This window comes from Salmo salar, chromosome 01 (genome assembly GCF_965601325.2).
Source record: "Salmo salar chromosome 01, fSalSal1, whole genome shotgun sequence".
NCBI lineage: Eukaryota > Metazoa > Chordata > Actinopteri > Salmoniformes > Salmonidae > Salmo > Salmo salar.
This window is the reverse complement of record NC_138291.1, coordinates 16528015-16543129: the sequence shown is the minus strand read 5'-3', so window position 1 is coordinate 16543129 and position 15115 is coordinate 16528015. Positions and strand designations below refer to the sequence as shown.

General features: G+C 46.4%; 1 protein-coding gene across 1 annotated transcript in view; it reads left to right on the top strand.

The window, feature by feature from the left end:
- Window positions 1-15115, top strand: part of LOC106566507 (membrane-bound glycerophospholipid O-acyltransferase 2) — a 92181-nt gene that overhangs the window by 57353 nt on the left and 19713 nt on the right. The window contains exons 3-4 of the mRNA XM_014134629.3: window positions 1376-1453; window positions 10661-10756. Of these exons, the coding sequence (XP_013990104.1) occupies window positions 1376-1453; window positions 10661-10756 (174 nt within the window). The remainder of the gene's footprint in view (window positions 1-1375; window positions 1454-10660; window positions 10757-15115) is intronic.

The window sequence follows — 15115 nt, the reverse complement described above, 5'->3', positions numbered from 1 at the left end:
AGGGACAGAGGATAGCTGTAGGCTAGTTGGAGCCTAGAGGCAGAAACAAAGTAGACGTGTCCTTGAGTACAGCATGGTTAGACTTAGTTATCTGCCCTCAAATCATCCACCAGTCCGTAGATAGAGGGGAGAAAAAGGCCCTTTTTGAATCCCGTCCTCCAGAACACACCTCTAGCTGTGTGTTTATCATGCATTCATCATGGGGCTATATCAGACATCAGTGTTCTTTTTCCCAAGTTGGACTTTATCAAGATTCAGCCCTTCGGGCCTTCCTTTGTCCTGCACCTCTCCTGGCTGACATGTTGACAGAATACCAGAGAAGCTAACACTATCATATGAACAGGCCTGTGTATTATTAGTGGTAACCACCACAGGAGGTAAAAATGTACTCCATCTTTCTATGGGACTACCAGCCCTCTTAAATGCCCATGTGACCTGACCATACTACATACTACAGTATATATGGTAGTTGGTGCTATCCAATGGCAGTACACCTTGGATAAATTGACAGTCCCCATGATAGTTTCGGAGGTACCCCCTGCTGTTGTGTTGGTAACACACTAATATACTGTCATCTCACCTTCGGGAACATGTTGGTTCATCACGCCCTTGAAAGTGCACAGTCTGTCGGTGGTGATGGTTGTGGTGGTGATGAGAGCCCACAGAGTCAGTCAGTCCTCAGAGATGGAGACATAACATGGTACAGAGATCTCAGGGCTGCGGATAAGGACGGGTTAGCTGATAACGTCATGAAAACAATGCTTCAATGGAGCAGAAGTCTGTTGTGATGGCTAGCAGCGATAGATACAATGACAAGAAGCTCCCATGTGGGGAATCGTAGGTGGCTAATTTCATCAAGTTTTATCTTGAAACCGTATCTTGTTTTGACTGATGTCATGTCTATGCTAATATGGCTCAATTGTCTAGCTAACATACAACTAACGATGTATTTGAGACAAGTGCTCATTGTGCAAATGTTTTCATGTTTTCAATAAACATTGGAGACGAAATATAGTTTACATGTTGTCTACAATCTAAGCCACGTTGATTTTGCCCCATAGTTGCACATGCATTGCTCTTGTTGATAAACAACCAACCCGTCTATAAGGAGTAACTTTTCACTATCTATAGTCACGCTAAACTTTCTTATTCCTGTATGGCCCTAGTTCTGGTGAGAAACTGTCCCAGAGTGCTGCTCTGCCTGGATTCATTCCAACACTACTTTCCCTCTCCATGGCACTAGATATTTATTTGCCACCTTCAGAAATGTTTTTCCTCAATATGGAATGAAAAGGGAAGGGAAGGGAGAGAGGTGGTGGTGGTGGTAGAGAGGGAGAGAGAGATCTGACCCCTTGTCGTTTGTTTTTCTCAACAGGTACGCCTTACATTTCCTGGTCCAGAGTGGCCTGACCTACAGTATCATGATGTTCGCTGGGCTGGAGCACATGCACAAGTGAGTCATGTTTCTATTTAATGTGAAGTAAACTGCTCATTCACTGGCAGCATGCTGTGAACAAGTCCAAGATTGTCTGAATCAAGTCTCCAGTGAACACGTAATGCCAACACATGACGTTGTGGCTTTGCATAAAGCATTGCTTCCAGAAGACAAATCAATAACACTCTATACTGACGTAGTCCATCTTGTCACAAGGCTAATGAATTGAATTGAACTGCATTTGGAAGGTTATTGGCCTTTTTAGAGTGGTGTTCCAGGATGTTCTACCCAGCAACAGGAAGGACTTGGCCTTGTGCCCAGCTGTTGCAATTCATCTTTAACAGGATTTTGATTAAGTGTAATATCAATATATATGAAGAAGGAGACTGGCCTTGGTTCACCATGATTGTTTTAGTTCAGGTTGCAGAGCGTTGTTCTGTTGGCGCTGAAGAGCCTAGACTCCTGATGGTGATGGCACTACCCCTCAGGCGCCCATCTGTGTCCATGCCCCCACCCCTCCCTCCAAACAGTCTGAGCCATTCAGCCAGCTATCCCCCCCCCCCCCCCCCCCCCCCCAGCCACCTTCTGTGGTTATTTTTACGGAGGGACAAGGCTATGAGGTCAGGTGTGGAAAGAAGTGAAAGCTCTCTCCTAAGGGAAGGTTTTAAAAATACCCCAGCTCCAATATCCATCACGATGACCGCAGCAGTACAATAGAGGGCCCTAATTGTAATATGCTCAGTAAGTGTCCACTCCATAATTGTGCACTCGGTAACCGTCCACTTTAATCGTATTCAGAGATGACATTTCAAAACAAACAAAGCCCTCAATTTAACAGCAGCTGAGGTGTTTTTCATGGAAATATTTTCTTCCTTTTTAATTTCCTGGTATTCCAGGTCAGTGTTGCTGTGAGGTACTAGGAAGCTGAGGAATGTGGCGGTCATCCAAGCTGAGATTGATTGGACCACACCTCAAAGCAGGTCCTGGTTGTGAAGTTCAGCCTCAGCGTTTGCCTTACTCAACCTTTTGTGGAGTGGGTTGAGCTTTAACTTGGTCACGTGGGTGCTGAGCTTGCAGATGCTTTTGTCTATTAGAACCCACAAACCTTTTGAATTGACTTAGCCCGTCATTACCATAACAGGTATTTTTATAGGTCTGTGAACTTTCCGTATGTGTACAGTTTCATGTAGTATCACTACTGCTTGATTACTATGGCTGAGGTCAAACACTGAAATCAATTGAGACGAGCTCTACATTTTCAGCTTGAAGTCTGCCCTACTTAGAGTGAAACTGGTTATGGGGAGTAAATGGCTCAGTGGAGACCACCTATGTGAATGAAATTATAACGATTTTTCTCAAAAAAGTTAAGTGTGCCGGAGAACATTTTTATCTGAGATGGGGTTGTCGAGGGACATTGTGGCCCCGTCCGACAATACCCTGGGACAGGGCCAACCAGGCAGGATATAACCCCACCCACTTTGCAAAAGCACCGCTCCCACACCACCAGAGGGATATCAAGAGTACATGGCCAACTTACTACCCTGAGACAAGGCTGAGTGTAGCCTATGAAGATCTCCCCCACCACACAAGCCTGAGGGGGGGGGCAACACTGGACAGGAAGATGAATGAAGGGGCGGCAGGTAGCCTAGTGGTTAGAGCGTTGGGCCAGTAACCGAAAGGTTGCAAAATCGAATCCCCGCGCTGACAAAGTAGTTAACCCACTGTTCCCCTGTAGGCCGTCATTGAAAATAAGAATTTGTTCTTAACTGACTTGCCTAGTTAAATAAATAAAAAATGCATAAATAAATAGAGAACGTCAGTGACTCAACCCACTCAAGTCGAGTATAGGGAACGAAGCCTGGCAAGACGTGATGCACCCTTCCTAGGGCTGGCATTTCTCTCTCCTCTATCTTTCTCATCAACATCTTAAGTGTTTGCTTCAGGGCTGAGAGGAGTGGTAACGCAAAGTCTGGTTGACTAAAAGAGACGGGCAAAATTGGAAGTAGCTAAAGACTGAGGGGGTGAGAGGAAAGAAGACTGAGTTCAGGAGGAGACTGAGTTCAGGAGGAGACTGAGTTCAGGAGGAGACTGAGTTCAGGAGGAGACTGAGTTCAGGAGGAGACTGAGTTCAGGAGGAGACTGAGTTCAGGAGGAGACTGAGTTCAGGAGGAGACTGAGTTCAGGAGGAGACTGAGTTCAGGAGGAGACTGAGCTCAGGAGGAGACTGAGCTCAGGAGGAGACTGAGCTCAGGAGGATAGACAAGGTTACAGTTTCTCTAATAAAGTATGTAGAGAGGAAGTAGACTGCATTATTTACAATATCAACTCTCTCTCCTCTATCTCCTTCTCAATCGCTCTCCTCAGTCATCCCTCCCTCCATCTCTCTCTGCTTACTCATCCCTTCCTCCTTCATATCGATCTCCCTCTTCACCTCCATCCTGCTGCCTTTGTCCAGACACCTCACCAGGCAGATTATAATGGAATTTCCTGGGAAGCATTAAACCCAGTGGAGGCTGGTGCTGGGAATGCTAGCAAGCCCCACGAGAGCAAATCCATCTCCTATAGACTTCAAATGGAGCAGAACAAACATGCATATACAACCGTCCCCAATCCCCTGACTGCACTTCCTCTGAAAACCACGTTAATGGAGTAGCCTAGCTCCTCAATGTGCAAAGTACAACACTATATTTTCAACTATTGTCATATACATATAGTTATGGCCATTGTTTAACAAGCATTTCACTACACCCGCAATAACATCTGCTAAGTATGTGACCAATGAAATTGGATAGAAATGTAAGGGTGTCAATGAATGTTTTGGTGAAGGAAGAAGTCAACTGCATGTGGGTATTGTTATTCACACACACTCTGTTTGGTGCTAGGCTACACACACACACTCTGTTTGGTGCTAGGCTACACACACACACTCTGTTTGGTGCTAGGCTACACACACACACTCTGTTTGGTGCTAGGCTACACACACACACTCTGTTTGGTGCTAGGCTACACACACACACTCTGTTTGGTGCTAGGCTACACACACACACTCTGTTTGGTGCTAGGCTACACACACACACTCTGTTTGGTGCTAGGCTACACACACACACTCTGTTTGGTGCTAGGCTACACACACACACTCTGTTTGGTGCTAGGCTACACACACACACTCTGTTTGGTGCTAGGCTACACACACACACTCTGTTTGGTGCTAGGCTACACACACACACTCTGTTTGGTGCTAGGCTACACACACACACTCTGTTTGGTGCTAGGCTACACACATAGACTTGTCATTCAGTTGCTGTTGCGACAGCAGCTCTATTTTCTCCTGGGTAATGTTCAACTTGTCTGTTCATTCACCTGTTGAATGTGCCTGGAGAAAGGTCGGCCAATGTTCTAGAGATGTTGTCCTCCGCTCTCTCTGCCTGCTGTGCAAATAGCGCCACCTGCTTGATGGATGAAAAGACCTCATTTCTATCCACAACACACTTGAGAAATACTGGACTAGAGCAGTCAGTTTATAACCCACTGACTTGTGGAAGGGGAGATGGACCGTTTGTATGAATGTACTTTGCATTTATTTTTAGCTGAGGATTGACATGTATTTAATGAATCCCAAAAGTGTTTTGCTGATAATGCATTAAGTCTATAACTGGAAACGGTGTATATGCAGAACGTCTGGAGAGCTACTGATTCAAACCTCCATTCAGATAACAGAGACTTTGAAATGGAGAACCTGACAATAGAGGGAGTGTAAGCGATCGAGAGGGAGAGGTGACAAAGCGAGTGAAGGACACGGTGATAAAGAGTGCTCACATGAAAGGCTGTGTTATTCATACCATGTTGCTATTGAAGCCTGAACCACTGTCCCTTTGTGTGGCGAGGCCTGTGAAAGAAATTACATAACCAACCTACCTGCTGCCTGGCAACAGAAAAAGGCCCATTTTCCCACACATGGGTATATTATGCACTCTGCAGCAAATTGCCCTGATTTCTGTCCTATTATATTAGGGTAATTGGAGGGGTTATGAGGCATGATTAATCGTGGGTTGGGGCATCGGGAGGCGGCGGAGGTCCAGGCAAGCTAACGCACTGCTCGGGAATGCTAAGTGCTTTGGGCCGAGGCTCGCTGCCAGCTCATTGGCTGGAAACACGAGCAACAGGTTGGCTTTTTGTTCCCCGCCGGTTGAAATGGCACTAATAAAAGCGTCACCTCCGAGACACGTCTGCCCCGTGACTGAGTGGACAGTTGGCTGGTTCTGCAGTTGGACGCGTCGCATGGCAACTCGACGATGACTCTGGTCTTGCAAATGTTCCTCAGGAGCGCAACACAAACAGGGGTAATGGGAGTGGAATGGTCACTGCAGATGGGTGGAGTTTTTCTATTCAGTGATTGTTTGAAGTACATAGGCCTAGACGTAGGCTAATACAGTAAATGCTAAATAAGCCCAATAGTCTTTAGAAACCCCCATCTTGGAGCTGCTGGAATGAATTAAGCCCATTGATTCAGCATTGATTTGTTCCTCTTGCTCTCTCTGGGCCGTGGGCCACTTCAATCTGGCCTGGTGATGTTTAATGCTGCGCTGGGCTGGCAAGGAGCCCTGCATTCCACCTTGGACCTGAAACTTAACAATAAACCTGAATGCTAATATGATAACACTGACCCTTACTACACCAAACCTAAACACGCAATGATATCCGCCATTAGCCTAACCATGAAGGCACTAAACCTGAGCACAGCACTGATAATGCAGTGACAGTTCCCATGACATAACCTTAACACTATCCCAAATCTGACCACAAAACACCAATCCTTAATACCCCACCTGGCCATACAACCACACACCTTACACCAAATATGTAACACAATATACCGGACCTCAACACAAACTCCACTGTCAATGGTTACAAGGTCCCACCCAGGCTAGCTGTCAGTATGATTGAGTTGTGACGTGAGGAGGAGGGATCACACCGTCCTCAGCTGATGCATCCAATCAGTCACCGGTCCTATGTGTCACAGTGTAGGACGATTCAGACCAGAGTTTGGTTTTAAGAACAGACTTTTGATTTGTTTTTGTAAATAAATGTTTTCATCCAGGATGTGTGTCTGTATGGTGTACGAATGTACATACACGTGTGTGTGTGCTCTGGTTTGCGTGTTTGTTCGTGTCATTCAGGGTCGTTTTATGTGTGTGAGAGGAGTGTCAAGCATCAAATATTGTTTACTCTCTCATGCAGAGAGATGAATAGAGTAGCATGTGGTCACAGATATGTTGGCAGTGTAGTGTGTAGTCAGAATTCCTGTATTTATTCACCTCTAGTGATTTTCATTATCTTGCTGCTTGTCTTTTGCCACTTATCTGGGCCTCCCAGGGGGTTAAGTCGTCAAGTTGCCCCGTCTGAGGCCGTCCCTCAGTGGGGAGGCAGTCTACTTTAGACCCATGCTTCAGTTACTGCAGATTACATCAGGAAGAGCGTGTCCCGTATGGGCCTACTCCATGTTTTTTTTACCTTTTTATTTAAGTAGGCAAGTCCGTTAAGAACACATTCTTATTTACAATGAAGGTCAAGGAACAGTGGGTTAACTGCCTTGTTCAGGGACAGAACGACTGATTTTTATCTTGTCAGCTCGGGGATTTGATCCACCAACCTTTCAGTTACTGGCCCAACGCTCTAACCACTAGGCTACCTGCCGCCCCTGCTACATGTTGCTCATTTCCTGTTAGTGTAATACTGCTGCTACTGTGTCAGTCATAAAACATCCCATGAATTATAAAAGTAGGGCTACTGAAAATAGAAATTGACAAATAGGATATATAGTTTTGTCAGAACAGAAAATGGTTGGATAGGAGAGTAAAGGATGCTTAATGGTGAAATCAGTTTCAGGTGTTAGTCGTCTGCTTGTCTTTGAGGGCTAATTTAGGGAGTGACGGTAGAATGCCTTTAACAATGTCTGGGGGTGTTTCCGACTGACTGCCTTTGATATTAAGGGAGCTCGGAGGATTCAGACTTCTGTGAGGACAATGGTAGTGATCTCAACTTCTCACTCTCCCATGCAAGGAAATACATTAGTGTCCACTGTCCAGGCTGCCAGCCACCCTCTCACCAGGCTGCCATGCCAAGTGTGGGCACACAGCACTGAGATGCCCATTGTGCCCACTGCCTGTTCTTGCCCCTCCCCCTCTTCTAATACCAATAACCATGAGCCTTGCTTGGAATCTCAATATATCGCTAACCTTTGGGGTAGACTGTAGACCCAAACATGCGCACGACACACATATATATACGCGTGTGTACGCAGCTGTTTGCTGTCCTGTGGGATTAACACTGGCATTTGTTTCTATTTCTCAGAAAGTGTTTAACCTCTTTCAGCTCATTGCGATAAATAAATAAAAAGTTCCTCTTATAGATCACAGATTGTGATTTCTGATCTACACTATATACTTGGCATGGAAGCACTGCATTTGACTTGGCGTAGCTGGTCGATGATTGATTTAAACTAGTCCTGATTTAGTGCTTATCTCAAGTACAGTGGCAGTCTGCTTTTCATAAGGGAGAAGCAAAAGGTGTAACGCTCGCTCAACATTTAAAAAAAACTCATTGTAATATTTAAGCAAAGTTAAAAAGCTTGATGTTTCGGCCACCATTGCCCTTCATCATGAAATGCATTCAATTAATATAGACACTTAATCCTATTCCAAAGAACCATGGCCATGTAACCATGGATGACCATCTTACTGAATGCAAACAAACCACCAAATCTTCCTCATCTCTAACAAAAACTAGTTGATTTGCCTGACTGCCTTTCTGATGTCCACGATGCCTTCTGTTGAGGAGAACAAGATGGATGCTACAGCTAGCTGAGTCTTTCTGATGTCCAAGATGCCTTCCGTTGAGGAGAACAAGATGGATGCTACAGCTAGCTGAGTCTTTCTGATGTCCACGATGCCTTCTGTTGAGGAGAACAAGATGGATGCTACAGCTAGCTGAGTCTTTCTGATGTCCAAGATGCCTTCCGTTGAGGAGAACAAGATGGATGCTACAGCTAGCTGAATCAGCGTCTGCTTTGTACCAGCAGCTCTCAGTACTCACTCACTCCACATACAGTGGAAAATTATGTGAACCCTTTGGAAATGCCTCGATTTCCACATCAATCGGTCATAAAATTCTATCTGATCTTCATCGGTCACAACAATAGACACAGTGTCTTAAACTAACACACACACACAATTATACCTTTTTCATGTCTATTGAACACACTGTATAAACATTCACAGTGCAGGGTGGAAAAAGTATGGGAACCCTTGGATTTAATAACTGGTTGACCCTCCTTTGGCAGCAATAACCTCAACCAAACGTTTTCTGTAGTTGCGGATCAGACCTGCACAACGGTCAGGAGGATTTTTGGACCATTCATCTTTATAAAACTGTTTCAGTTCAGCAATATTCTTGGGATGTCTGGTGTGAACTGCTCTCTTGAGGTCATGCCACAGCATCTCAATCGGGTTGAGGTCAGGACTCTGACTGGGCCACTCCAGAAGCCGTGTTTTCTTCTGTTGAAGCCATTCTGTTGTTGATTTTACTTCTGTGTTTTGGGTTGTTGTCATGTTGCATCACCCAACTTCTGTTGAGCTTCAATTGGCGGACAGATAGCCAAGCATTATCCTGCAAAATGTCTTGATAAACTTGGGAATTCATTTTTCCGTCGACGATAGCAAGCTGTCCAGGCTCTGAGGCAGCAAAGCAGCCCCAAACCATGATGCTCCCTCTACCATACTTTACAGTTGAGATGAGGTTTTGATGTTGGTGTGCTGTGTCTTTTTGTTCTCCACACATAGTGTTGTGTTCCTTCCAAACAACTCAACTGTAGTTTCATCTGTCCACAGAATATTTTGCCAGTAGTGCTGTGGAACATCCAGGTTCACTTTTGCAAACTTCAGACATGCAGCACTGTTTTTTTGGACAGCATTGGCTTCTTCCGTGGTGTCCTCCCATGAAAACCATTATTGTTTAGTGTTCTACGCATTGTAGACTTGTCAGAGTTGTTAGCATGTTCCAGAGAGTTCTGTAAGTCTTTAGCTGAGACACTAGGATTCTTCTTAACCTCATTGAGCATTCTGCGCTGTGCTCTTGCAGTCATCTTTACAGGGCGGCCACTCCTAGGGAGAGTAGTAAGAGTAGCATCTCTTTTGTTCGAGGCATGGTTCACATCAGGCAATGCTTCTTGTGAATAGCAAAGTCAAATTTTGTGTTTTTTTTTTTTTAATAGGGCAAGGCAGCTCTAACCAACATCTTCAGTCTCATCTCATTGATTGGACTCCAGGTTAGCTGACTTCAATTAGCTTTTGGGAAAGTCATTTAGCCTAGGGGTTCACATACTTTTTCCAACCTACACTGTGAATGTTTAAATATAGACAAATACAATAATTTGTATGTTATTAGTTTAAGCACACTGTCTATTGTTGTGACTTAGATGAAGATCAAATTTGATCTGATGACCAATTTATGCAGAAATCCAGGTAATTCCAAAGGGTTCACGTACTTTTTCGTGTGTGTGTCTTGGATGCGTTCAACGTGATCGATGGCTAGTGTGGATCATTTAAAAATGACCAGCGACTACCGGACTCTGTTCTGATGTAAATCTGCACTAACATACTACTGTCACGAACCGGCTCAAAGTGCGTAACAAAAAAGGAGACAACGTGGAGATAAGGAATAACAAAATATATTTATTTAACTAAACTAAATGTAATTAACGTGTGTGTGTGTGTGTAATCAGTAGTGTAAGTGAGTGGTTGCATGCATAAATGTGATAATGAGGGGTGTTGAAAGGTACCAACGCAAACAAACAAACAGCCACAAAAATTCCACAACCGAAATCTGTGTCTGCATGGAGAGAGTCTCCTCAATGAATGGAGAAGAGGTGCATTTATCCTGGGACACACCCGATGCCAGGTGTGTCCCATTTCACTGACGACCCTCCCGGCTCCACCCACCGACATCCTATTAAGGAAAACAAGAGCAAAGAGAGAATTCGGCAGACAGTGGGAGGGTCGTCACACTACCTAGTATGAAACAATATATTGGGAATATATTCTATGTGATATGCAAGTATAGACATTGGAAAGTGGCTGTCCTCAGACTGACCTTGTCTTCTCTCTCTCTCTCTCTCTCTCTCTCTCTCTCTCTCTCTCTCTCTCTCTCTCTCTCTCTCTCTCTCTCCAGGTTGTGCTTCATCGTGGCTCTGGGCTACCTCAGTTTCTGCCAGATCACCCGGGTTTACGTGTTCGACTATGGCATGTACTCTGCAGACTTCACCGGGTAACTTCTGGGTGTTGTGTTGACTTTCAATGACATTGATTCATACATGCAAATTAATCAGTGAGAAGGGAGCGGAGAATTCCAGCAGACATGGCAGTCCTCGAGAATTGGAGTCGAATGCCCCTGCACTATGACTATCCAAGTATTGTTAGTACCACATTAACCAGCTGTGGAGTAAATCAATAAGTCCAGCAACTACAATGCACTTAACTGTAATGTACATTGGGGTGCATTGATCAAGACTTCAGTTCCACCTCCTCCAGGGTTGCTGGTGAACCAGACAACCAAACACGTGTGCTAGGGCAGGGGGTGTTCAGTTGCTGAGCAACCCCAGTAGGAGAGCCACAGCATCACAAGTGCAGACCTCCCTCTTTGCCTCTTTTGATTATCATCAAGTCATACCTAATAGGCTGTTTTGTACTTTCTCCCTGGGTTAGACGGTCAGGGCACAATCTATTCCATGCAATATAGTAATCTGCTACCAGCTTTAACATGCTACCAACTTTAACCTGATTATCTGTGCAACCTATAGCTAATGAATACTCCCATTTTTATAAGGATAGTCTTTAAGATTTCAACCCACAGTTCTTCTGTCATGTGGTATACGTACCTGACACTCATGTTGTCTTCAGTGCGTATAGAAAAGCATACACCGACTTAACAGATAGCAGCAGGAAGAACGTCTTCCATTACCAGGACATGGTTACGCGTGTTGGCTACGGTAGTGCTCCCAGTGCTTTCACTGAATGATGGTCAATTAAGCAATAAGGCCTGAGTGGCTGTGGTATATGGCCAATAACATGGCTAAGGGCTGTTCTTAAGCACGACGCAACGTGGAGTGCCTGGATACAGCCCTTAGCCATGGTATATTGGCCATATACCACATTTACATTTACATTTAAGTCATTTAGCAGACGCTCTTATCCAGAGCGACTTACAAATTGGTGCATTCACCTTATGATATCCAGTGGAACAACCACTTTACAATAGTGCATCTAAATCTTTTAAGGGGGGGGGGGGGGAGGTTAGAAGGATTACTTTATCCTATCCTAGGTATTCCTTAAAGAGGTGGGGTTTCAGGTGTCTCCGGAAGGTGGTGATTGACTCCGCTGTCCTGGCGTCGTGAGGGAGCTTGTTCCACCATTGGGGTGTCAGAGCAGCGAACAGTTTTGACTGGGCTGAGCGGGAACTGTGCTTCCTCAGAGGTAGGGGGGCCAGCAGGCCAGAGGTGGATGAACGCAGTGCCCTTGTTTGGGTGTAGGGCCTGATCAGAGCCTGAAGGTATGGAGGTGCCGTTCCCTTCACAGCTCCGTAGGCAATCACCATGGTCTTGTAGCGGATGCGAGCTTCAACTGGAAGCCAGTGGAGAGAGCGGAGGAGCGGGGTGACGTGAGAGAACTTGGGAAGGTTGAACACCAGACGGGCTGCGGCGTTCTGGATGAGTTGTAGGGGTTTAATGGCACAGGCAGGGAGCCCAGCCAACAGCGAGTTGCAGTAATCCAGACGGGAGATGACAAGTGCCTGGATTAGGACCTGCGCCGCTTCCTGTGTGAGGCAGGGTCGTACTCTGCGAATGTTGTAGAGCATGAACCTACAGGATCGGGTCACCGCCTTGATGTTAGTGGAGAACGACAGGGTGTTGTCCAGGATCACGCCAAGGTTCTTAGCACTCTGGGAGGAGGACACAAGGGAGTTGTCAACCGTGATGGCGAGATCATGGAACGGGCAGTCCTTCCCCGGGAGGAAGAGCAGCTCCGTCTTGCCGAGGTTCAGCTTGAGGTGGTGATCCGTCATCCACACTGATATGTCTGACAGACATGCAGAGATGCGATTCGCCGCCTGGTTATCAGAAGGGGGAAAGGAGAAGATTAATTGTGTGTCGTCTGCATAGCAATGATAGGAGAGACCATGTGAGGATATGACAGAGCCAAGTGGCCTAGAACAGAGCCCTGGGGGACACCAGTGGTGAGAGCGCATGGTGCGGAGACAGATTCTCGCCACGCCACCTGGTAGAAGCGACCTGTCAGGTAGGACGCAATCCAAGCGTGGGCCGCGCCGGAGATGCCCAACTCGGAGAGGGTGGAGAGGAGGATCTGATGGTTCACAGTATCAAAGGCAGCAGATGGGTCTAGAAGGATGAGAGCAGAGGAGAGAGAGTTAGCTTTAGCAGTGCGGAGAGCCTCCATGACACAGAGAAGAGCAGTCTCAGTTGAATGCCCAGTCTTGAAACCTGACTGATTAGGATCAAGAAGGTCATTCTGAGAGAGATAGCAGGAGAGCTGGCCAAGGACGGCACGTTCAAGAGTTTTGGAGAGAAAAGAAAGAAGGGATACTGGTCTGTAGTTGTTGACATCGGAGGGATCGAGTGTAGGTTTTTTCAGAAGGGGTGCAACTCTCGCTCTCTTGAAGACGGAAGGGACGTAGCCAGCGGTCAAGGATGAGTTGATGAGCGAGGTGAGGTAGGGGAGAATGTCTCCGGAAATGGTCTGGAGAAGAGAGGAGGGGATAGGGTCAAGTGGGCAGGTTGTTGGGCGGCCGGCCGTCACAAGACGCGAGATTTCATCTGGAGAGAGAGGGGAGAAAGAGGTCAAAGCACAGGGTAGGGCAGTGTGAGCAGGACCAGCGGTGTCGTTTGACTTAGCAAACGAGGATCGGATATCGTCAACCTTCTTTTCAAAATGGTTGACGAAGTCATCCGCAGAGGGGGGGGAGGGGTAGGAGGATTCAGGAGGGAGGAGAATGTAGCAAAGAGCTTCCTAGGGTTAGAGGCAGATGCTTGGAATTTAGAGTGGTAGAAAGTGGCTTTAGCAGCAGAGACAGAAGAGGAGAATGTAGAGAGGAGGGAGTGAAAGGATGCCAGGTCCGCAGGGAGGCGAGTTTTCCTCCATTTCCGCTCGGCTGCCCGGAGCCCTGTTCTGTGAGCTCGTAGTGAGTCGTCGAGCCACGGAGCAGGAGGGGAGGACCGAGCCGGCCTGGAGGATAGGGGACAGAGAAAATCAAAGGATGCAGAAAGGGAGGAGAGGAGGGTTGAGGAGGCAGAATCAGGAGATAGGTTGGAGAAGGTTTGAGCAGAGGGAAGAGATGATAGGATGGAAGAGGAGAGAGTAGCGGGAGAGAGAGAGCAAAGGTTGGGACGGCGCAATACCATCCGAGTAGGGGCAGAGTGAGAAGTGTTGGATGAGAGCAAGAGGGAAAAGGATACAAGGTAGTGGTCGGAGATTTGGAGGGGAGTTGCAATGAGATTAGTGGAAGAACAGCATCTAGTAAAGATGAGGTCAAGCGTATTGCCTGCCTTGTGAGTAGGGGGGGAAGGTGAGAGGGTGAGGTCAAAAGAGGAGAGGAGTGGAAAGAAGGAGGCAGAGAGGAATGAGTCAAAGGTAGACGTAGGGAGGTTAAAGTCACCCAGAACTGTGAGAGGTGAGCCATCTTCAGGAAAGGAACTTATCAAGGCGTCAAGCTCATTGATGAACTCTCCAAGGGAACCTGGAGGGCGATAAATGATAAGGATGTTAAGCTTGAAAGGGCTGGTAACTGTGACAGCATGTAATTCAAATGAGGAGATAGACAGATGGGTCAGGGGAGAAAGAGAGAATGTCCACTTGGGAGAGATGAGGATTCCAGTGCCACCACCCCGCTGGCTCGATGCTCTAGGGGTATGCGAGAACACGTGGGCAGACGAAGAGAGAGCAGTAGGAGTAGCAGTGTTATCTGTGGTAATCCATCTTTCCGTCAGCGCCTGGAAGTCTAGGGACTGGAGGGTAGCATAGGCTGAGATGAACTCAGCCTTGTTGGCTGCAGACCGGCAGTTCCAGAGGCTGCCGGAGACCTGTAACTCCACGTGGGTCGTGCGCGCTGGGACCACCAGGTTAGAGTGGCAGCGGCCACGCGGTGTGAAGCGTTTGTATGGCCTGTGCAGAGAGGAGAGAACAGGGATAGACAGACACATAGTTGACAAGCTACAGAAGTGTTGTTTCTTGTATTATTGTCTCCTGTGTCTTTAGAGAACTGTTTCACTTTGATATCCTTTTTCTTCTGTCCTGATTTTCTCTTTCTTTTCTTCTGTTAACTAGATATTCTTTGTTGTTCTTCGTTAGCTAGCTAGCAAACCCCAGTGGTACCTTATTGCTATTATACACTGGTTACCAACGTAATTAGAGCGGTAAAAATACATGTATACTGATATAACACGACTGTCAGCCAATCAGCTTTCAGGGCTCGAACCACCCAGTTTGTAATGAGTAATATATCCCTGATGGAGATGGGATGTTAATATATTATGTAATGAAGAAGGTAGCTACAGTGTAGGTGAGCAGAAGCAGTCAGGGATGATATAAGTTCATGTGATTGGTTACTCTCCTC